Source organism: Chanodichthys erythropterus, chromosome 19 (genome assembly GCF_024489055.1).
Source record: "Chanodichthys erythropterus isolate Z2021 chromosome 19, ASM2448905v1, whole genome shotgun sequence".
NCBI lineage: Eukaryota > Metazoa > Chordata > Actinopteri > Cypriniformes > Xenocyprididae > Chanodichthys > Chanodichthys erythropterus.
This window is the reverse complement of record NC_090239.1, coordinates 9070302-9095481: the sequence shown is the minus strand read 5'-3', so window position 1 is coordinate 9095481 and position 25180 is coordinate 9070302. Positions and strand designations below refer to the sequence as shown.

Below are 25180 nucleotides of genomic sequence, written 5' to 3'. Positions count from 1 at the left end.
AGGGGTCAAAGATCTGTCCATACAGGTAACCGAGTTTATACATGGCTTATAGAGTTTGCTTTACAACCACATTTACGCGCTGAGCAAATATTAGGGTGGATTTCCTGCAGTTTTGTCAGTGCTCCAAATTTGATATCAAACACAAACGTGCATTAATATCCAGGAGCTTCAAGTACACAACTTAGTGAAAAGGCCCAGAAAGATATATTTGGCAGAATGGAAGACTTTCACACTAAAATATAGGCTGGAAAAGTCGATTTCCTCTCCAGGTTCTCAAATACACAACTCAATAGGCTTGATTCATTAGGTGCCGCACATATATCTTCTCAATGCGCAGAGTTCACCCTCTAGTTCTACATTCAAGCACAGAATTTAAATGCATCTGTTATGAGGATGCAGGGAAATTTATGCCCATAGGTGTGAATCTCTCACTCTCCCTCATTAAACGAGCAGACTACAAATGAGGGATGGTGAGACTCGTGGTGACCCCTCCCACATCCCTCCGTCTCTCAGGCAATACCAGCAACAGTTGTCGTATCACTTTCTTCACTATGGCAACCAGCCTGGGCACATCTCTGCTGCTCATCATTGGGCTCACATACACATGGGGGAGGGCAGTGTATGTGACTAATGCACAATAGGAGGACATGATAAAACTGTGTGTGTCTGTTTGCATTATCAAAGACACTGGCACTGTCAAGACAACATATACACGCGCTCATGTCATACATTCGCACGCACTGCAGTGGAGACACAAAGCGTGATGTTTATGAGTGCGCTTGATTCATATGGTAATATAATGAATTGTTTATTTAGCGCTGCTAAAAAAGAGTATTACTTTAAACAAAGATAATCCTCTGTACAAAAAGTCTTAGTAGTACATATTTGAGCATTTGAACAGTAGGGAAAACACCCCAACTACAGATAAGTAGTTCACTTAAAATGAGGGGAATAATAAACAAGAGCAGGAATACTGTTGTGTGTGTGTATATCTGTGTGTTTGTGTTGGGCAGGGCATCGACATGGAAACCCTCAGAGACAGACCGGTTGCCGTGTGTGGGGTTGTCGTGGCGACTGGCTCTCACTCACCTTAAGGTCTCTGTGAACGATGTCATGCTGGTGAATATGATTGACACTCTCCAGGATCTGATTGATGCACTGGCTGAAAAACAGAATAATAAATCAATCAGTGGCAGAGAAAGATCATAAGGATTAGCGAGGGGGTGAGATAAGGCTAAATATAGATTTTAACCTTTTTTTTTTTTTTTTACTGTATTACAAAAGTCAGTATATATACACACAGTCTTTTCCCTTCATTTTTTTCTCTCTTAATAGGTATAATTTTCCAATTTTTCAATTTTTTTTTTTTGAAAACTGAAAAAGTCTTATGAGCTGGTTACAAAAACATAAAAAAAAAAAAAAAAAAGGTACTACAGAAAGTCTGTTGCTTCGGATCATTACATTTTGTAATGAATTAATTAAAGTCCATAATTTCAATCTCTTAATTAAAATAAACCTTTGAAAGTGATTACAGTAAAGTTAATAAACAGCCTCTGCTGGACAATTCAATTAAGCATTTAAATTAAACACCATGAATGTATGATTGATGTTACATACGCACGTACTACTACTACTTTAGTAGAATGAGCCAAGTCATGGGTCAAGTATAATGTGACTGAGGCACATAAGATGAGCAGTGGATTGTGGGATAGCTGTGGTGGGCGTTACTCTTGGAAAAGCACCTCACTCTCAGACAGGTACACACACACATGTACACGTATTATCTCATCCCTCTTAAAGCTGTAATCCTATAACAATGTTATAGAGGCCTAACCAGGACAGATGAACCAGAATGAGCGTGTGTGTGTTGCTTTGGTGTCATGCTGCTATAAATACTTAGTATTAATGTGAAATTATGCATGACTTTCTTTAGATCCTTATTGAATTTGTTCAGAGGAAATGGCATAGATGATGGTACGGTCATGACAGTGTACAATAGACTTCTCTTCAAAGGTAACTTGTAGGTTTTAGCAAAACAGATGGATAGCTTTAATGTAATGTAATGTAATGTAATGTAATATAATTAGGGCTCTCAATTTAACATGTTAATTTAATTAATTAGTTATGGAATTATTAACACAAATGCACCCACACTGCCCCACACCTACATAGGTCTGGGGTCATTTCATATGAACATGATGCACGGCATATATCACTGTGTGATATAGTCTATAGAAGGCAGTTATATGCCCATAAAATTCAAGATATAGGGGCAGTGGTGTTTCTGAATGAACTGGCGATTTGAACAAAACAGGTGAACCAATGATTCAATGGCCCATTCAAAAAAGAGAGCCAATTACTTAATTTCTGAATGAATCAGCCGTTAGAATGAATCAAATGAATGAATGACTCACTCATTTAGACATTTTCCGCCATCTAAAGTTTTTGTTTCTTATTTAGAGTATTATTTCATTAAAGAAATTATTTAATATTCAATATTAATAAATAAAAAAACATTAAAGGTATTGTTCACCCAAAAATGAAAATTCTGTCATCATTTACTCACCCTCATGGCCTCATAGCTGTTGTAGCCTAAAAGGTTATGTGTAATAAATTTTATGTTGAATCAAATAAAATATTTTTTTTCTAAAGCTACCTTTTGTCTATTTGATTATTTTCTCATTTAACACAATAATGACCATAAATTATTTTTTTGTGGGAAATTTCTCAGCCGATTAATCACTGTGTAAAAATAAAATAAAATAAAATAAAATAAAATAAAATAAAATAAAATAAAATAAAATAAAATAAAATAAAATAAAATAAAATAAAATAAAATAAAATAAAATAAAATAAAATAAAATAAAATAAAATAAAATAAAATAAAATAAAATAAAATAAAATAAAATATAAAATATAAAATATAAAATAAAATAAAATAATAAAATAATAAAATAAAATAAAATAAAATAAAATAAAATAAAATATAGATAGTTCTGGTCCTTGATTATGATTGGTTGAGCCGCGTTCAAAGCTGTTGTATATTACTTTACACTTGTGACCGGATTACATCAGTATTACTGCTCCACCGTGTCTGTGCGTTGCTTGGCGGAAGAATAATAATTTTCATAAATAGCATTACATTTTTGTGTCTGTGTGTATTTTATGAAACCTTGCCAGGTATGTGGAATAACAGTTTTATAAAAGCAAGCAATAAGCCCTGTGAAGCAATAAGCTCTGCTCTGCATCAAGCCTAACAACGCCGCTTAGCTGTTCTAAATTCACTGTAAACCATGGCTTCTTGGGGCTTGTTGCTTTAATATAATATAATATAATATAATATAATATAATATAATATAATATAATATAATATAATATAATATAATATAATATAATATAATATAATATAATATAATATAATATAATATAATGTAATGTAATGTAATGTAATGTAATGTAATGTAATGTAATGTAATGTAATGTAATATTTATTATATTATATTCAGAAGTGCAGACTTTTACCATGTCCTAACTAAGTGACAACTTTCCAGTGACAAGAAACATGGAAGACATAGATTTGATCACTTGTCACTTTAGCTTAGTTAGGACATGCCACAAGGAACAAGGGAATAAGAAAACTGGAGTACACAAGATAAGAAAGCAGATTGAAAAAGACTGTTGAGTATATTAATGTTACAAAAGCCCACAGAAGCTATTTGCCCAAATTTGGTTATTTTAAGCCCAGCATTCCATTTTCAGGACAGCACAAATCCCACTGGACACAAAAGACCTGTCTCTCTGTATCTCTCTCTCTGTATCTCTCTCTCTCTCGCTTTCTCACACACACACACACACACACACACACACATACACACAAGACATCTGATCTCTGTATAAAATGTCCCTTTTCTCACCAATTTTCCCATTCACCCTCTTTTTATCTGTCTTTACTTATCTATCTAAAACTATGTTCACACTCCGAGCCTTAGCACTCAATCCTGATCCATGTTTTTTTTTGTATAGCTGTTCACATTGTTGTTTTAAATGTGGCCCATATCAGATCCAGTGTGAACAGATCATGGTCTTGAACTGACCCGCATCTGCAAAAGATCGATAAACAGACATCATGCAGCACGCTGTCATATAGAAGTAAACACGTGATTATGGGATTATTTATTGTGTCATCTGCCACGTAAGCCAGAAAATTTAAAAGTCGCACGAATTCCGATTTGACTGTTCAGATTGAGGTTGCATTGCAAAATGCATGTATCGGATTTAGGACCACTTATGGAAGTGGCCCAAATCAGAATCGAAAAGATCAGAGTCCATGTGGTTTGTGCTGTTCACACTGTAGGATCTGGGCCACATTTACCTGCAGTCTGAACATTGCATAATATCAAACCTTAGAAGCTAAACTGGCATCATGCAACTCTTGTAAACCATATTTACCACAAAGTCCCGTATGAGCGCATTAAAACACAGCTTACTGCTGGAGGGTGTTTGCGTTGGATGCCTGGGGCTTTAACTTGGAATCAGAGTCCCTTAGAGACTTATACACTCACTCCTGGTTCATGAAGACACTGTTCAAAAGTGTGTAATTTTTGTGCCACTAGATCCCCCTCTCTGGGAAACCGGTTTAGACAGAATCTTCATTTTTGCAGTTCAGTGCTGCTGTTGTTAGTGGTGCAGAAATTATGCACTCAAAAGGAGGGGCCAAATGAGGGCAAATGGATGCGTTTTTGTGTGGCACCTGTTGATTGCCAGTTCTGCAACTCCACCATCATTAAAGGCTCTTAGTTTTTCTGCACAAAAGGGATCGTCCTCTTTCTGTGCTTTTGAATCAGATGTAAGTGTGTGTGTGCGTGTAAGTGTGACCTGCTCACAGCAGGCTGCAGCACAGTAACCACAGCAACAGTAAATTGGAGAGCCCACCTTGCGTCAGCTTCACTGTAATACTCTCTGGCGACGATGTCCTCAAACAACTCCCCCCCAGTCACACTGCGGAAATAGAGAGAAAAAAACAAAAAAACAGTGAAACAAGGGATGAGAGAGAGTGGAGAGTGTGCTGGTTTTGGGCTAATTTGGTCAGCAGCAGGAGGCAGAGCCGACATTTTATACTTGCGTAAACATGATCGCAAATGTACGTGAAGCTGCAGTAAAACTCGCATGGCCCGATTATACTTTTTAAAATTTTTTATAGAGGTATATTACTGGATGCAGGGCCGCAATTAGCATTTTAACCATGGTAAATATAGTTTCTAGAGTTTTATTGTAGTAATAATTACTGTAGAAACTGTATACTGTATACAAAACTGGTAAATCTGAGATTAGTTTGATTTTTTTTTCTGTACTTTTAATCAAATAAATGCTTCCTTGGTGAGCATAAAAGCAAAATGTTGAAATTTTTTTTTTCAAAAGTCATACCGACTCCATACTTTTGAACTGTATTTTATATGTATTGAGAATATTATGAAACAAGTTTTGCTTATATTGCCAACTAGCAATGGTTACTATTGTAAATTGTGAGTTGAGTCGAGGTGTGCACGAGACATGTAACAGGAACATTAGTAAAGAGTTCCAAAATGATGCCTGGAAAAATCAAAGTGTGCTGGACACTGGTTAAAACCAGGACACAATCACAGAAACAACAATCTTGACAGCACTAAATCGTATTTATAGGGCCACCTAGAAATGTCTACCCATCAATTCTGCTGGCAGATCCTATCAAATTGAAGGATATATTTCTGACACACGGAGAGATGCATACGAGGTGTTCTTGTCGAACATATTTCAATTGCATTTATCTGCCTGCAGGAATGGGGCTTCAGACATGATTCATTGGAACAAAATGTCTTGGGTTTGATAACTTGTCCATCCTTGTTCAAAAAGCAGGAAGTCTCTCACAGCCATTGAGACTTAAACTTACCTGAAACTTACCTGAAGACACAAACTAGCTGTTATTTTTTGTATTAGTTATTTACTAATACAGTATTTGTTCATATTTTTAACTAAATTAAAATAAAATAGGATTCATTTCAAAATGCTGTCTTAGTAGGCAGTTACCTACATAGGTAGCTCTTTGGATCAGAGCCTATATTATTATCATGTCTCGAGTTACAGTACAACTTGTACTGCTGAGTAAGTGCGTGAGTGAGTGTGTGAATGTGTGAGTGAGTGTGTGAGTGAGGTGTGCATGAGTGATTGAGTGAGTGAGAGCGTGAGTTAGTGAATGTGAGAGTGAGTGGCTGCGTTCCACTCCACATTTAGAAACGCACTTGCAAACTTCCCTAAGCACTTCTCCTCCAGGGGAATCCCTGCTGCCATTTTGAAGTGTGTTCCACTTTGTGAAGTTTATATGGATAGACCCTCGCTCCCTCAATTTTGACCAAGGGAACGAGTCTACTTCATATGTACACTTCAGGCAGCTCCATATCCCACAATGCAACACGATTGTGACATCACCGCATATCGCATTTAATTTAACCCGCAATAAACAACTCTATGATGAATTTTTTTTTTTTTTTAAATATCTAAAACAATGCAAACACACCTATATACATATAGAATGCAGCATTAAACAGTTTAGTAAGGGAAAAAAATGTAAATAATAAATCAACTCCATAGCAGATTCCAAGTGATCAAGGGCTTAGGATGTTCCAATTCAGCCCATTGCAAAGGTTCCGCCAGTAGTGGGCACTCATGCATCGTAAGCACTGACGTACATCCGAGTCAACAAGACTGAGGGAAGTTAACGAGGGAAGGGTATAGAAAAAAAAACTGGAACGCAGCCAGAGAATGTGTGTGTGAGTAAGTGCGCGAGTGAGTGAGTGATTGATAGACAGAGTGAGTGAGTGAGTGAGTGAGTGAGTGAGTGAAGGACCTTCTTCCTCTTTAGTAGCACACCATATTTATAATTGCCACAAACTAAGAGGTACTGAGCGAACACATCCATATTACAATACTATTAATTATATATATATATATATATATATATATATATATATATATATATATATATATATATATATATATATATATATATATATATATATATATATATATATATATAGAATGCATTTTATATATGTTCTTGTTTGTATGTTTGTTTTGCTTTATGCGATGCTTTGGCAGTATGTATGTATGTATGTATGTATGTATGTATGTATGTATGTATGTATGTATGTATGTATGTATGTATGTATGTAGGTATGTATGTATGTAGGTATGTATGTATGTATGTATGTGAGTGAGTGTGAGAGTGTGAGAGTGCGTGATTGAGTAAGTGCGTAAGTACATGAGTCCGAGAGTGATTGAATGTATGAGTGTGTGAGTGTATGAGCGAGTGAGTGAGTAATTGAATGGATGAGTGTGTGAGTGAGCGCGTGAGTGATTGAGTGATTAAGTGTATGAGTGTGTGAGTGAGTGAGTGAGTGAGTGAGTGAGTGAATAGATGAGTGTGTAAGTGAGCACATGACTAAGTGCGTGAGTGATTGAGTGATTAAGTGTGTGAGTGAGTGAGTGAGTGACTGAATGGATGAGTGTGTGTGTGTGTGTGAGTGAGTGTGTGCATGAGTGAGTGAGTGTGTGAGTGAGCGCGGGACTAAGTGCGTGAGTGATTGAGTGATTAAGTGTGTGAGTGTGTGAGTGAGTGATTGAATAGATGAGTGTGTGAGTGAGCGCGTGACTAAGCATGTGAGTGATTAAGTGTATGAGTGTGTGTGAGTGAGTGTGTGATTGAATGGATGAGTGTGTGAGTGACCGTGTGACTGAGTGCGTGAGTGTGTGAATGAGTGCCTGACTAAGTGCGTGAGTGATTGAGTGATTAAGTGTATGAGTGAGTGAGAGTGTGTGAGTGAGGGTGTGAGTGAGTGAGTGTGTGAGTGAGTGAGCATATGACTGAGCACGCGAGTATGCGAGTGAGTGCTTGACTAAGTGCGTGAGTGATTGAGTGATTAAGTGTGTGAGTGTGTGAGTGAGTGATTGAATAGATGAGTGTGTGAGTGAGCGCGTGACTAAGCATGTGAGTGATTAAGTGTATGAGTGTGTGTGAGTGAGTGTGTGATTGAATGGATGAGTGTGTGAGTGACCGTGTGACTGAGTGCGTGAGTGTGTGAATGAGTGCCTGACTAAGTGCGTGAATGATTGAGTGATTAAGTGTATGAGTGAGTGAGAGTGTGTGAGTGAGGGAGTGAGTGAGTGAGTGAGTGTGTGAGTGAGTGAGCGCGTGAGTGAGCATATGACTGAGCACGCGAGTATGCGAGTGAGCGCTTGACTAAGTGCGTGAGTGATTGAGTGATTAAGTGTGTGAGTGAGTGAGTGATTGAATAGATGAGTGTGTGAGTGAGCGCGTGACTAAGCGCGTGAGTGATTAAGTGTATGAGTGTGTGAGTGAGTGTGTGATTGAATGGATGAGTGTGTGAGTGAACGCGTGACTAAGTGCGTGAGTGATTGAGTGATTAAGTGTGTGAGTGTGTGAGTGAGTGATTGAATGGATGAGTGTGTGAGTGTGTGTGTGAGTGAGTGCGTGACCGAGTGCGTGCATTTGAGTGAGTTTTACTCATACTCACAGGTCAAAGACCAGGTAATGGAAACCTTCTTCTGAGATACTGTCATGGAGCCGAACTAGGGTTGAAAAGACACAACAAGAGAATCAGCAATGAACAATGTCAAACACAGAAATAATGCATTATGAAAGCAAATGTTTTTAATGAGCACTATTTGCTCCATCACACAGCGTTCATAACATCTGATGAGAACATACAGCATAAGTCCAATTACACGCTATTATAGCGACGCTTACAATTATGAAGCATGTTTATAGGCTTAAGATAACCATAATGAGCACATGGCGAAATTAAATAACAAAAAGAATCCATTGAAGAGAGAGAGAGTACATGGATGACAAGCTCACTTATGTACACAAGCAGTGTGTCACGTAGACAGTGACACACACAGAGTGTATTGGGGTAGGGGGTGGATGGAGAAAGAGAGAGTGAGAGAGAGAAATAAGGAAAGAGAGTTGAGTAAACATTGCCCAGAATAGCAGGAGCCTTATGAGAGCACTAAGAGAAAGCGCAACATAGCAACTAGCTGGAGGATGGAAAGAAAGATATGGAGGGTAAATAACAGAGAGATTGAGGCAAATCTTATGTTGGAAAATACATAAATTAGATAAATTACTTCTACATTATTAGAGTAATGCAGTGAGTCAATAGTCCTCAGAGTGATTGTTTGACAAGCAAGGCCTTAGCCTGTTGACACTGGTAGTGCAAACACGAGCCGCTAACATGCCAATAATTACAGAAGCTTGAGTTTAATAAAGTCCTAAACATTCAGATAGAGGTTAAATACAATGTAAATTGACATCTGCATACATTTAACTTCTGTAAAATAGGTATACCAATATTCAGCATGAAACAACGTAGGGTGGGATTGGGAGCCACTGAAATTTGAATGGATGGAAAGATGTTAGTCTACAATATTATTAGCTATATTGAAGGTGAGTGCCGTTTTTCTGTTAAAATTCTTTGCTGTTCCCCTTTAATTTTCTCAGAAAGTATAAATATTGTGGTGCTTTCAAAACATTGCTCTGTTTGTTTAAGCATCCTGACCAGCCACATCAGTTCAGCCAATAGCATGAGTCTGGAGGCAGGACTATCTGTTGGTTCAACCAATGGCAGCCAGGGGAAGTGTTTGAAAAGGTGCAGAAATGTGCCGCAGAAATTACATACTTCAACTTTAATATTAGTTTTTGCAGTTTCTTTAATAATAATGATTAGAAATATATGTAATGTAATGTAATGTATATGTAATGTGAAAACTCACAAAAATAATTACTATTTTAATTATAATAATGATGATTGTATGATAATAATCATTACTGTTACTATTTTTTAATTATTTAATATTACAATATTGTCTTTAATGAAGTTAAAGACCATTCTTCAAAAAATAAATAAAAATTTCAATATTTGAGTAAGAGAGAAGAGAGAAGAGAAAGAGATGCACATTAGTATATGCCAAATGTGCCAGCAGCGATGAGCACTCAGTCCTCTCTCCTCTTTAACCTTTCAGACTGTCTCTCTCTCTCCATCTCTCTTCCTTCATTGGCTCTATTGTTCAGCACTTATGTGCAGCCCAAGCAGAAAACATGACAAGCTGTCCACTTGAGGAGAGACAACAGGAGGGAAAGTGTAGGGGAGAGAGACAGATACAGGTGATGGAGCAGGAAAAAGGAGATGGCGTCGCCTGAGGGGGGGAACAGAGATGAGAATACGAAAATACATTGGATGGAAAAATGGCGAGAGAGTGGAAAAAAGACGGAAGAGTGAGAAACAGAATGGCGGAGAAAGGCACTGGACAGAGTGTGAATCTGAGATCAATGTGGGATGAGACTCAAAAGGTGTGGAAGATGCCAGACATTAGAACTACATATCAGTAAAATACAGAAACTAAAATTAGTGTTATATAACCATAAAACTATATACACAAATAATATATAAACTATAGTACAGTATATGCATACACACACACACACACACACACACACACACACAATGTGAAGATTGTTAAGTTCACTTAAATTAAAAGTTGTGTTAAATGATGTTAAATTTGATAGCTTTCAATTATACTGTAATGATGAATGGCTATAATTAATGGCTAAAATTGAGAATAAAATCAATTTCACAGAGACAGCAGTTTGGGTATATCAGTTGCAGGTATTGGTGATACTGGCCGTCATTCATAAGAAGATGCCATTAAACAAACATTTAAAATATACTGTCTTAATGTTGTTTTTACATTAATTTGGAGATTAAATGTGAAATTATTACAAAATAAAAATAAAATAAAAACGTCAATGTTAGGTGCGATTAATCGCGATTAATTACAGATTACAAACGTGTGATTAATTAGTTAAGATTGACATCTTTTTCCACAGAAATATTAAGCAGCACAACTGATTTTCAATGCCAATAAGAATGAGAAATGTTCACTGAGCATCAAATCAGAATATTACAATGATTTCTGAAGGATCATGTGACTCTGAAGACAGGAGTAATGATGCTGAATATATATTAAACTGTAAACTAACAATATATCACAATATTACGTTTTTTTTTTTTATCAAAAAAATGCAGCCTTGATGATCTTAAGATTTTTTTTTTTTTTTTTAAATATTACCAGCATTATAAATTGGCAGCATGACATTTCCATAATGAGATTTCGAAAGGTTTTTGAGTAAGTGTTGTGTAAAATAAATTATTTCAGCAAATTTGTATACAAATTTCACAACAATTATTTCTTTTTACACAACAGTTATTTAAAATCCACTAAAAAATACTGCTCTCCGCTCTCTCCATCCCTCTCCCTTCACCCCTTTATTTGTGTACCTTGACTGAAATATAAATTTATATTTATACTTATATTAATCAAAGAGTCAGGCAAAAGCAATAATCTCAAAACATATATCAGTGATAGTGATACAGAAACTTCTTTTCTCAAGTCCTAAATGAGTTCCGTACTGAAATCACCATGGTTACCAAATAGATAAGACAGGATTCTAGTGTTGGATGTTTCTGTAATACAGCCCCAGGGGTATACATATATAACACGGTACGAGAAATTATCAAAGTTACATAACGGAATATATCACATTTATATATATCACGTTTCGCAGGAAATTTAATAAAGAAAATTGTTTATATGTTAATAACCATGACCCAATAATTCCATTGAGACCATTTCATTTAAATTTTCTCTCTTTGATATTTAATGGACACAAACCAAAAGATAAGATTATTCATAATAAACGAACATCTAATGCATCTTTTGCGGTACTGTATAAACAAATCCTTACACCTGATACACTGTCATAGCGCCTTAACCAGGTTTGTCTTCCTTCATCTTCTTCGTGGTTTTCTTCCACTCTCTCGCCTCTTCTGTTGCCGTCCTCCTGAGCTCATTGGCAATAATGACGGTATTTGGGCTGAACTGCTGCCCACCAGCATCTCCCACCTCAGCACGGTTATTTATAGAGCTCCACTCCTCTTCTATCCCTCTCCATCTCTCTCTGCTACTCTCTCCATCCCTCTCCCTTCACCTCTTTCTTTGTCGCCATCGCCCCCATCTTGATAGCTCTGTTCTTCTTTTTTTTTTTTTTCAGTTGCTCTGCCCTCTCAGGTCTTCTCCTCATTCTATTGATCAGTCTCTCCCAATTTCTGTCTCCACTCCTCCCTCTAATTCCCTCTCTGCCTTAATTTTCATTCTCTTTCTATTGCGTTCTACTAAATTCGGCCCTTTATTAGCTAATTTTTTCCCTCACAATCCTTATTTTGTGTTTGTACGTTCTTTTAGACAATGACTTTTGGGAGAGGCTGTTCCACAGGACACTGTATTTTTGCTGCAAAATACTTCAGCCTAATTCAGTCCTAGTCATCACTGCCACCAGCTAACACACACAAACACACACTCATAAACACTCACAGCTGCAGATGCTCACTGCGACAAACTCACATATACACCACCATTTAAAAGTTTGGACACATTTGACTAAATTTACAGTCACATTCAAAAGTTTGGGGTCAGCAAGATTTTTTTAATATTTTTGAAATAAGTCTCTTATGTTCACCAAGGCTTAATTTATTTGATCTAAAACACAGTAAAAACTAATATTATTAGAGTTTAAAATAACCATTTTTTATTTTAATATATTTTCAAATGTAATTTCTTTCTGTGAATTTTCAGCATCATTACTCCATTCTTCAGTGTCACATGATCCTTCAGAAATCATTCTAATGTGCTGATTTACTGCTCAGAAAACATTTCGTATTATTACCAATGTTGAAAACATCGACTGACGACTGATGTGCTGCTTAATATTTTCGTGGAAACCATGATGCATTTTTTCAGGATTCTTTGATGAATAGAAAGTTCAAAAGAACAACATTTATTTAAAATAAAAATCTTTTCTTTAAAAGTCAAAGTTAAAACTGTCACTTTTAATAAATTTAATGTGTCCTTGCTGAATAAAAGTATTAATTTCATTTAAAAGATATTACTGAACCAAATGTTTTGAATAGTAGTCTATGTTTTGTAACTTTTTGATACTATAAAGATGCAAATGCTTAAAAATTAGATATGTAGACATATATACATTGTGAATAAATATTTCTTAAACTATTTTTAAAGGACGAGATAGACTATAAGAGCAGCTAAAAGTGTCCGGCATACAGTACATATGAATTTCTTTATAAAGCATACATATGAAATATTGTTTAAAAAGCACCCATTGATGTTTATTGAGAGAATGAGCAGAGCTGGAATATAAAGGGGTTGTGAAATTGAAGAAGCTTAAATATAAAATTGTTTTGAAAATTTATTATATATATTTTTATTTTATTTTTTTTAACAATTTTATATTTAAGCTTCTTCAAGTTCACCACCCCTTTATATTCCAGCTCTGAGATATATATATATATATTTATTTATATATATATATATTTATATATTTATATTATATCTTTTTTTTTTTTTTTTTGGACTCCAAAAAAATTCCAATTCTTCAAATTGTCTCATTTAATAGTATTAATAAAGGATTCGGTCTCTCTAAACCCATCCTTTCCGAGAGCCTACTCTGCTCTGATTGGTCAAATGGCCCAGTCTGTTGTGATTGGTCTGCTTCTTACAATGTGTGCCACAAACGAAACACCCATTACCATATCTGAATTTCAGCTCCAGAGGCTTCCTCAGAGCTTGATACACAGTAATATGAACAGTAACGGGGCAGCTGATGAAGATCACAGGCTGACATTATGCAAATTTGTTACAAACCTACGCAAGTTCATGCAGGAAGTTAGATTTGAATTATTGACGATTTGATTCTGGTGGTTCAGCATCGGTTCTTTCTTTTGGGAGACATTAACTACATTTATCGTGCACTTTGATCTTTGAAACTTTGCAGAACTTTTACAATCACAAACTGCCATATTACACACTATGTAAAAGGTAATATGTGAAAAAAGCATAATGGGGCACTAGAAAAATAGTCACAATAAAGATCGAACTCACCGATATTGGGGTGTTTGAGCAGACGACAGATTCGGGCCTCACGCTCCAGTTTCTGATGATCTGCAGAGGACAGAGAGGGAGAAAAGCAGGTTAGATATTTGAGGTGGCTGATGGCTTGTTCTCACAACTATAAAATGAGAAGAACACCTCAGCTGAGGTGCGAGCAGCTCTGTCCTCTCTTCTAAGAGGAGAGAACATTTTTACACAGGTGTCATAGATGTGACCAGCAATGCTGGGGAGGTAAGGGAGGGATAAACAGCTCATTCAACTTTAGGGCATTATTTGAAAAAATAAATAAATAAAATAAAAAAATCAAGATGTGCTATATATGCATGAAAAAGTAATAATATACTGATATATGGTTGTATCAGCATAGCCAATTAAATATACAGAAATATCCAGCGTATGTCTTGTGACTTTGGTCCTGTCATGATAAGATATTGTAAATCGTGTGTTTGTGGGAGTGGGGGTGAGGTTCAAGCTAATCTAGGGCTTATTACTAAAACATGTAATATGCTTGTGTGCGTTTGAAGGATGAATGTTGTTATGTAAAATTAAACAAACAAGCCCGAGGGCTCATTTCCTCACACTTGCAACACACACCACAAGCGTGGGGAGTCTAAATAGCAGCTCAATGTCTTGACTGGGGTTTATTCATCTTCTCAATGTAAAAAAAAAAAAAAATCACCCACTATGCACTGCTGGAGGCCAGTGAAATTGGATGTGATTCATATTTTAGAAAATAATAGGCTTAAAAGTCAAATAAACAATGTTTTGACAGATTACACTCAGACAGGCTAAGCAAGCTTTCATATTTTGCTTATTAGACATTGCAGATCAAATATTAAAACTTTAAACTTATTAGCTGCATTAAATAATGTTCTTAATCAGTCATTTTAAAATTCTAAACATCATTAAAATTATCAATATAACATTTTGTTAAGTTAACATAAGAATTTTCTCTAAAAAAAAAAAAAAAAAAAAAAAATTTTAAACTGATCTTGCCTTTTAACCGGACAAGACAAAAATATATTTTCTAAGGCGGCAATCATAATCATTTAATTGTCAAGTAAATATCAGGGACATCTCAAAGGGCTCAGACAAGACATGCCCTTAAATTAACTTGTGTCAGCTGAAATAATTGCTTTGCAGTCACCATGTACAGTACATGAATCAACATCACATCCAAACCTGCCACTTCTGAACTTTGTCCCTGGAATCACTGTCATTACTTAAGCACTCAGAAGTGGAGTGACAACTGTACTGTGTACGTGGCTAGTATAACAGAAGAGCGAGACGAACATTACAAAATCCATACTTGCATGTTGTGCAACCGGCATGGACGGCATATTTTTCATGGCTTTCATTCACTCAGCTCTCTGCAATAAACACATCAGCTTGAGTCATCCTGCAAATATTAACACTGTCTAAGTTGACATGCTTAAGCAAGAAATTGTGAGAAACGGAGTGTAGCTGGCTTCCTAGCAGGCTCTGGGCCAAAACCTAGTGGGCTGCTTATGTAGGAGGCATTTTAAGGTGTGCTCTTGATAAGAAGACTGTTCCAAAACGTAGGCAGCATAAAAGACATTTTGGTCAAATACTAGGCAGCATTACATGTATTATTCACAGAGAGTTCAATTGCAGAATGCACAGCTTAGTTAAAAAAATTCCAAAATGATGGACAAAGAAATCTTATATATAAATCTAATTCATTCAATACAAAAAAGTATCAATACAATCTCATAAAGAACACTTTTACTCAACATTGTATTTTTATTAGCGTGTTTATTTCTGCAATTAATATTTTCAGTTTAACGTATTAAAAATATTTAACACAGTTAACGCAGCATCCGTTTTTTTCCCTTCCTGAAGTAGCTATGCTAATGTATGCCTACATCCTTTGGCTCGCATTATAGCATATGATCATGTTATCTGGGTTCCACCAAAGACTTTAGACATAAAGGATGCATCCAAAAACTTAAAAATGCTGGCTTCGGAGGACACATTTCAAGACACATCTAAATCCAATGTTAGCTTCACTTCCTGTCTCCTGAGATAACTTCATCTGATCGATTTTTGAAGGGAGCATTGATGTATCCTTCTCTGCAATTGATATCCCACAATCCTATGCGTTCCATTAGGTAACAGCTGAGCTAGAAAGAGAAAGATGGTGTCTGAAAGTGGAGGTTTCTGGTCAGTTTGTGTATAAATGCACATTTTTGACCAACATTTTCCACTTCTGATTTCTGTTATTGCCTATGAGGCATCGATGCAATAAGTCAGCTGCATACGTTTTTGGATGCAGCCAAAAAATTATCAATCATATTACTAATGAATGGGAGAAAGTGCAACGTGCAATATGGCAGAATAAGTCATGGCTTCTAAATAAAAGTGCCAATCGGCGATTGTGTTCTGAGACGCATGCTTAGGACTGCTCATGCGCACTGAAAAAAATAGCTTTTTAATGCTTTTTGAGCATAAGAAACAACATTTATGGGACAGTTCATGTCAGATTTTGATTTAAATCAGAGTTCAGCAGGCAGTTTCTCAGATTTAAGGATTTCCCCATTCAAGTAGATAGGACTTGGTCTTGGATGCCCGAAAAAGCTGCCCGGATCCCTCGCAAATATTGACACCAAGTGAACAAACTTTCCTTGAAAGGGCTTTGGTTCCGTTCACCAGCTCCGTGAAGGGTGGTCCGCATGTAGGCCTATCCTATGATCAATCTCCACGTGTTTCTCTTTGACAAGCTGATGGGTGCGACGCACGAGACCCATAGGACGCTCACGTGTTTCAAGCATCGTTTTTGATTCTGTCATTGGCTTGTCTCAATGATTAAGACATGCAGGTGTAAGTGCGAAAATAATCGTAACGTGATATTGATGTTGTATCAAAAGAATCAATCCTCACATAAAAATATGGATACTAAATGTTTTAACTAATTTTCTCACAGTGAAAATTAATGTGCAAAATGACAAAATTGACAGAGACAGAAACATCACTATATTACTATATACAACACACTATGTTAAAGGCACAGTTAAATGTGACAATTATTATAATGGGTTTATGTGAAGATTGTTGAAGTTCACTTAAATTAAAAGTTAAAATAATTTTTTAAGCTTATTAAATGTGATAAAATGATGGCTTTCAATTATACTATAATGTCGAATGGCTATAATTACTCATTTTATCCCTCGAAATTGAGAAATGAAAATTAATTTAATATAGACATCAGTAGCAGTATTGGTGGCCTTCATTTGTAGAACTTAAATTACAATATAAAAATTACAAATTTTAATGTTAAGTTCAATTAATTATTTTGTATTACTTATTTTTATGCTTATTAGCAAATCACATTGTTAATTTAAGAGAAGGCTAACATCAAAATCTATTGAAATGAATTTCTGAAAAAGAGTTGCTGCCTTTGCTGTCTATGTAGACACTAGGCAAGGTTTCTGAAACAGAGCTATAGAAGCAAACAAAAGAAGATAAAAAATATTTTAGATTAGTAAATGTTAATTTTTGTAAAAATACAATGAAACCATGATTCTGTCCTATTGTTACTTTTTATAAAAGGCACTTTTGAAAAGGACATAATACAAAACACCCCATCCAATCAACTTCACAAGCACATCAACTGAAGCTAAGTGCCTTTTTTGATTCGGTTGTTGGTTTGATTGAATGTGTTATTTGATTGTGCACACATGCATTCATTATAATTTTCCACATATTGTGCTGTCTGTGATTTTTTCATCTTTTTCTCTACCCCATTCTGTCTTGTTGACTGTCTTTTTCTCTGAACTAGATTAGGTGTTAGCCTTTCACACACGCAACCACACACACACGCACACACACACACACACACACACACGCACAGCAGACATGCTCCAAGCTAACAGGATTACATCCTCTCCCATCTTGCCCTGTGACCCAGTGGAAGATTAACCCTTAGCATGCTGCTGGCACAAATACTGTTTTCCTCAACACCCCTTTCACTGCTGGCCAACACTGTCCACACACACTCCAACCGCAGAAGCAGAAGAGTGCCAAGATGGCACCAAATCCCTGTTACTGGATCAGCATGGAGGCACAATGAACCCATGTGATCCTATGAACTGGCAGCTGAAGCAAATAGAAAAGATGTATATTATGAAGAGAGGGCAATATAGCCAAAAATATATAATCTAAAAAATATCTTTTTTATTTTTTTTACACACACACACATATATATAATATATATATATATATAAATATATAATATATAAATATATATATATATATATATTCCTCATTCCAGTTCTTCATGTGTTGTTTATCTCAAAAAACAGCCATAAAGAGAGAATAATTCAGGATGTGAGAATAACATCGCCATACACACACTAACAAAATTTAAAACTACCATCTGTCAGAATGAGCTGGTTAAGTATTAAAAAGGAAGCTTTAAACTTTAGATCCTCTGTGATATTTATATGTTTATGTTCATAGTGGTCTGTGTTTCATACTCAAAAATATAAAAGATACTAGAGCTGCACAATTCTGGATAAAAATAAAGGTGGTTTCAAATAGAGATCACGATTCTGAACAGACAATTAAACAAAGTACAGTCCCTCCAGAAAAACGCAGGATTTTTTTGTGATTGTTGCGGGCTAAAATGCTCGATTATGCGGCACATTTTGTTAAAAAATGCGATGGAATATGCGGGATAATTTTGCAATTGTATGCGATGAAATTGCGGGAACTTGCAAAAACTGCGGTTTGATGAAAAACAGAAAAAAATAAAAGGTGATTCCCCCAACACCCTGTTCTCATAGGCTACTACTTTAATGTAAAGAGTAATTTCCTATTACTTCCTATGATAAGCAAGCATACTAAATCACAGAATATTTAAGTTCTCTAAAATATCTTGAGTTTTATTTCAGACCTTAATTAACACATGGCTCAAACTTAGCATTGAGTCAAACAAGTTCTGTAGCTTTACAAAAGGAATATGAGTTTGTAGAAATGCGCTATATAAAATAAACGTATTATTATTAATATCCAACAACTTCTATAAAAATGAATAAATAAAATATTTTTAAAAATGTGTGCTTCTTCCTGCCTGCTTCCGCTGCTGCTTTAACCATCCTTGGCGGTGGCAAAGTGAAAGTGGTTTTCCAGCGTCAACACTGAGTTGCACGGAGTGCAAAATATTTTGCCCCCACTGTCATGTAACACACCGGGAAACTGCTTTGCGCGGTCTTTTGCACTTATTTTTATTGGCAAATGAGAATGATTTGTGTGCTTCATCATGGTTTCATGGTTTGCAGATGATGTTCACGTCGCGTAATTACGTCACTTCACAAGGTTCCCATGGCAATAGGGGGAAAATAATGGCGCTTTACTAGTGTGAAGTAAACACAACATTTTTCAACTTTCTGCTAAGATATATGTGACTTTTTTGCAACGAAAATGCAGGGATTATGAAATCATGCTAGCCCGCATATATTTTGCTTGCTGAAATCGGCAATTTATGCGGTGAAAGTGCGGCGTATTTGAAAAAATGCGACCCCCGCATAAATATGCGGACTTTGGCTGATTATGCATGAAATCAGGCGATCGCATGATCGCGTTTTTCTGGAGGGACTGAAAGTAACGTAATTTACAAGAGCTTCTGACAAAATGTTAATTGCTGATGTATTTAAAAATAATACATTTGAAAGAATTATTACAAAAAAAAAAATCAGTTTGAATAAATGGTTCAATGACTCAAATACTTGTTTCATTAATGGATGAATCAGCATTTTTGAATAAATCGCTTGAATGAATGATTCAATGACGTGCATATTTTTAACAGTCACTTGTCGCCACCTAGTGGCATAACATCGCGTCTACACCGGATGTGACAGCTGTTGCATTGTCGCATCTAGTGTAGACAGCCTCAAACTGTACTGGTGCGACGCAAAACATTTGCAAAATCCAAATCCATTTGTTTGTGTCAGAAGTAGTGCGAGCGCTTTAAGCAAATCAGAAATCAAACGGTGCATCATATTTTATCGGGATGTGTCGTGATGCATCGCGCTGAGTCCATCGTAAACAGCAACACTGATTGTAATGGGCTCTGTTTATTTTTTGTCACGCCACTCGCATCTGGTGTAGACACACTGTAACAATGTAATCAATATAATCATTATTTGAAGTGCCAAGTTACATTCAAAAGGTGATTTTATCTATTTTATTTAGACATCAGTGTTTATATCCAAACAATAAACTTTTATTCCAGTACTTCTGTGATAATTTGAATATTTGTAACACAGAAATAAAGATACTGTGTGGTTAAAAAAAAAGACTATTTGTGAAGCCGTTTTATACCTTGGAAACTGCTCTCTCTGGGTCAGTGACAGTACCAACGCAGATTTCCAGGGTTATTTTGTCAAAGGTTTAATAGACAGGCAAATCGTTGTCATTTAGGAATGAGATCGTGTGGGTGTTTGAATCATGCAGCTCCACAAGATACAAGCAAAAGATGTGTACCAAGACGAAACCTTAAATTGCTAGTTCAGCATCAATTCAATAGCAATATTCTTGCAATATACTTGTCAGCAGAGTGAAAGAAAACCAAAAAGTTTTCAACCACTCTCCTCAAACCAACTAGCTCTATTCTGGTCTGTTGTGCCCATTTTTCACAATCCAGTCAATTCTAGAGAGAGAAGTCAAATTTTGCCCTACATTCTCTCATTGAAGTTCCTGTAGCTCCAACAGTAGATCATGGTGCCAGCAACACCAAGGTCATGGGTTTTATTATGAAGGAATTCATGAATTTATAAACTGTATACCTTTGGATAAAGTGTCTGCAAAATGTGTAAATGTAAAAATAAATGGAATTTCTCACCGTGTAAAAAGTGCGACCCACTAAATGGACTGAGTTTCCATTTCTCAAAGCCTCATTTATGTTACAACTGAATAGGGTCTGTATTAAGTCTTAATACAGTCAATGACAAATATTCTACTGTTAAGTTAAACAGTCCCAAAAGTAACTAGAGAGGAAACTCCCTTCTATATTACAGAGAGAGAAAGCAGCGTGGTGCTATCAAAACTACTTCAATTTCACTACGGAAGATAACACACTCTCATGCTGCAGTAACTGTATTACAGACACACACAGCCCTCTAATCTGATGCATAATTAAACGCAGGGTAGAGATAGGAAGGGCCCTCTGTCCTGACATTCTGTGTAAAGGGTGAATAAGAGCAGGACAGACAGGAAGACAATGGGGGAAAAGGGAGCCACTGAAAGGTTACTGAGAGGAGGCCAAGCAGTGGAACAAAAACACCAAACTAAGCCCGCACTGGAAGTGAAATAAATCATTTATTGTGAAGTCTATTGATATTTTGCACATAGATATATTCAAAAAACCTTTATGTGATGCGTGTAATGGAAATTAAGATTCATTAAATGACAAAGTCAACCGGAACTGGAATAGAATATAAATTGAAAGAACACTGAATAAGGACTGAAGAAGAATTGAAGAAGGAAAGAGAAATACATGAGATGGAAATGTAACTAAATTATAGTTGAAATTGGAATTAAAACAGAAATAAATATTGAAACTAGTGTTAATTTTGTCAGCTAAGTCCTGTGTCAAACGTACTTTTTAATTTTTATAATATTTAGTCAACTGTTTTTGTTTAGTCAAGTTTAGTTGACAATGTCTGGGAATTTTAGTCTATTTTTAGTCTGAAAACATCACATTTTCGTCATGCTGCATAATTAAACTGATAATTATCATTTTGCTCAAAATTATAAATCGCAATTATTGTTATTTGAGACCTATCACCTTTCATCTATAAGCACAAATCAATACAAAAAAAATGCATGGTTTATTTTACATCATCTAGTTTCCTGATTTATTACAGGCTATTTATTATATAAATGAACACTTTCTACTTTATGAAAACTGGTAAAACAAGAAACCTCACTTAAAAAATGAAAATAGTGAAATTCCTAATAGTAATTCCAATAATTCCAAATTAAATTAATGTTTTTCTATTAAAACAACAGCAAAAAACACTTTGTACTGCTACACAGATGTTGCATAAGTGCATTCATTCAGCAACCCCAATCGCAAACAATATAGTGGAGATCCATGTTTGTATTTATTACAGTTCATAACTGAAAGTTCGATCGCAGATTTAGTAGCAGAAACAGTGCAAGCAGCTCGTGACAGAACTCTAACTGAATGACAATGGAGATCGCTAAACTCCAGCTTACGTCTTGTCGGTGTGCGGTTGCCGGATTGCAAAGAATAAGTAAAACGATGGGCAGAAAATGTATCCTTAACAGAAAAGCTCTGATTGGTGGATTCAAACTCTTGACATCTGGCAACCCCAAACATGAACCTCTTATTTCAACAAAAATAAAGAGATTTTGTTTTTATTATTTTAACTACATTTTAGTCTTATTTCGTCAATGATATTGCGTCTTCATATAGTCACAGTTATCATTTAATGACCTTATTGTCGTCTCATCGTCTAATTTAAAAAAAAATACATGAACTGATAAAGAAAAGACAATGTACACTGCTTTAGAGCAACACAAACTTATTAAATTAAACTATTCTGCTTAGTTTGAGTAATCTCTATGAAATATTTAATTACCTCTTTAAGAAAGGCTGAATTTGTATATATGCATTAGTTTATACATATTTTCCTTAGAGACTACATCATTTAAATGATTCTTTTAATTAAATTATAAATAATTGTAATTTTTTTCCCACATATTCTTATTTATTTCTGTGGTATCATCTATTTTAGATAAACCCACCCCTAAATGGCACATAAAAACAAGTGTTTGTACAGCTCAAACGGTGCTAGCAAAGTCAAAATCAAGGTTTTAGCTCCTAACTGATAAATGTATAAATGTAAATGTGGTTGGTCACTATACATGTCAGACAGACGGTCTCTTCCTATCTAAGTGGGCGGATCTTGACCAGAATAAACTGCAGTACTAGATCTTATGCGGTGCAGTCAAAGGTCTGATTATATGAGACAAAGCAAGCCCGAATGTCATAATGCCATTTTGAATCAATCTATGAAAAAGAATAATCTAAAAAAACAGCATCAAAAAGCATTCTGCTTTCATTTGAGCTGGCAAGGATGTTTCTCGACCAGCAAACACATTGATAAAAGCCAAATTACAGCAGTTTCATGTTCCGTGACTTGTCGAGATAATGCCTTCATTAGGATGCCAGAGGGAAGGAGGAGGAGCTGAGAGGCAGTCGACTGAAGCGAGGGTAACACGCACACAAACGCACACACACAGGTAACCCATCCCCAAAAGAAAATGCTCATTCCTAATATGGATACGGATGGTGCAATGTTTAATTGCTCTATCACCCGTGCCATTTAGAGACAGAGAGTGAGCGCGAGTGTGTGTGTGTGTTTGACTTAGTGTCTGTGTCAGTGTTTTGCTTTATTGTGCTGAAGCTCAGAGATCCGTGGGCTCAATTACTGGCCCACTGAGAGGCACTCCTGTGTTTGTCGCAATCAACAAAACTGCAGCGGCCAACAGAAAAGAGCAGGCGCAGAGAAGCGCAGACCCGCAGGGACACGGGTCTGGACCCAGAGCGCAAATCAGTATGAGCCTGGACAATTAATAGCCTGTCAATATCTGCTAGAAGCAGCTGGTCACTGCAGCTCTTCCATTTTCCAAATGATGAAATGACAATTTTTTTAATGTTAAATATGACGAGAGGCCATTATGTTGAAGGAGCAGCACCAAGCAAATAACATTAGGCAGACTTAACATTTAGAGTTGCAGGATAATGTGCAGTATAATGTTAAACATTTCTGCTTACAAAGAACTGTATTTTTTAAAATCTGATGTTTACAAGCGCTATATTATATTATATTATATTATATTATATTAATTATATTATATTATATTATATTATATTATATTATATTATATTATATTATATTATATTATATTATATTATATTATATTATATTATATTATATTATATTATATTATATTATATTATATTATATTACACACATACATACATACGCAAAGAAAAAAGTCCTGGCCTACATGTTATTTTCTTGTCAAAAATCCTATTTTTCACTTTACACAAATAAAAGCTATTTTCATTCATTGTCTTCCACTGATTATATTACTACAAGCTGCATCGTGATGTCAGCAATTATGTAATACAACTCTAAAAGATCTGAAGAAAGCTGCACCTGGATGTAACAGAGCGGTGTGTCAATAAACTAAAGTCATTTAATGCTCTGTGCTCTGGGAAAGACTTTCTTCACAGGCAGAGGGTGAGGGTTAGGTCAGATGGGTTTACTTTTTAAAAAATCCAGGCCAAATCCATGCTGGGCACAATGCCAGTCTTCACAACACTCACCATACCAACCACAACCACATGGACACACATGCCAAGTCCCCAGACTGAGTGAGTGCCACACAACATGATATGATGTATGTGTTTATCTGATGATTTTATTAGAATGTATAAATAGTGTGAGGAAAAAAAGGCTACAATAGTCTGTTATACTTGGAAGTCTGTCACAATATGTAAGAAAAGATCTGTCACTGCTTCCAAATTCAACATTTTGCTGTCTCTAATCCACTTTAGTTTGCAACGTGGAAGTAAGCTATTTTCTGTGAATCTAAATAAGGTAAATAACTGGAAGAATAACAAAATGCAGTAAACAGTAAAATAATTTGCCCTAGAAACCTGTGTGTTTATGATTACGATAGTAAATTAAAATAATATGATAACAAATAACAGTTTGCAATATCAAGCAGCATAATGGACAGTTAAAAGAGCTTCCGCTAAAAGATACGGAAGCCTCAACACATTCAAGTTACAATGGCTGTGCCCGCTCTTACATTAAAAATAAGCTGAATACATCCCAATAACACCAGAGGTTTAAGAGTTTATACTGACACCTAAAGGCCTGGATGCATTAAAGGGTTAGTTCACCCAAAAATGAAAATTCTGTCAATTTTTAGTTTAGTTTAGTTTATTTCTTTATTTGAAATTATTACTCACCCTCATGCCGTTCCACATCCGTAAGACCTTCGTTAATCTTCAGAACACAAATTAAATTGCTCCATAGGG

The 25180-nt window shown here is 35.7% G+C and overlaps 1 protein-coding gene across 14 annotated transcripts in view; it reads right to left on the bottom strand.

The window, feature by feature from the left end:
• The window catches only part of camk2g1 (calcium/calmodulin-dependent protein kinase (CaM kinase) II gamma 1), an 87191-nt gene that overhangs the window by 32310 nt on the left and 29701 nt on the right, over positions 1–25180 (bottom strand). For all 14 annotated transcript variants that reach the window (XM_067368695.1, XM_067368700.1, XM_067368704.1 and 11 more), the window contains exons 3-6: positions 14068–14127; positions 8568–8622; positions 4933–4998; positions 1090–1162 (exon numbers count right to left, since the gene is read on the bottom strand). In XM_067368695.1, coding sequence (XP_067224796.1) covers positions 1090–1162; positions 4933–4998; positions 8568–8622; positions 14068–14127 — 254 coding nt within the window. The remainder of the gene's footprint in view (positions 1–1089; positions 1163–4932; positions 4999–8567; positions 8623–14067; positions 14128–25180) is intronic.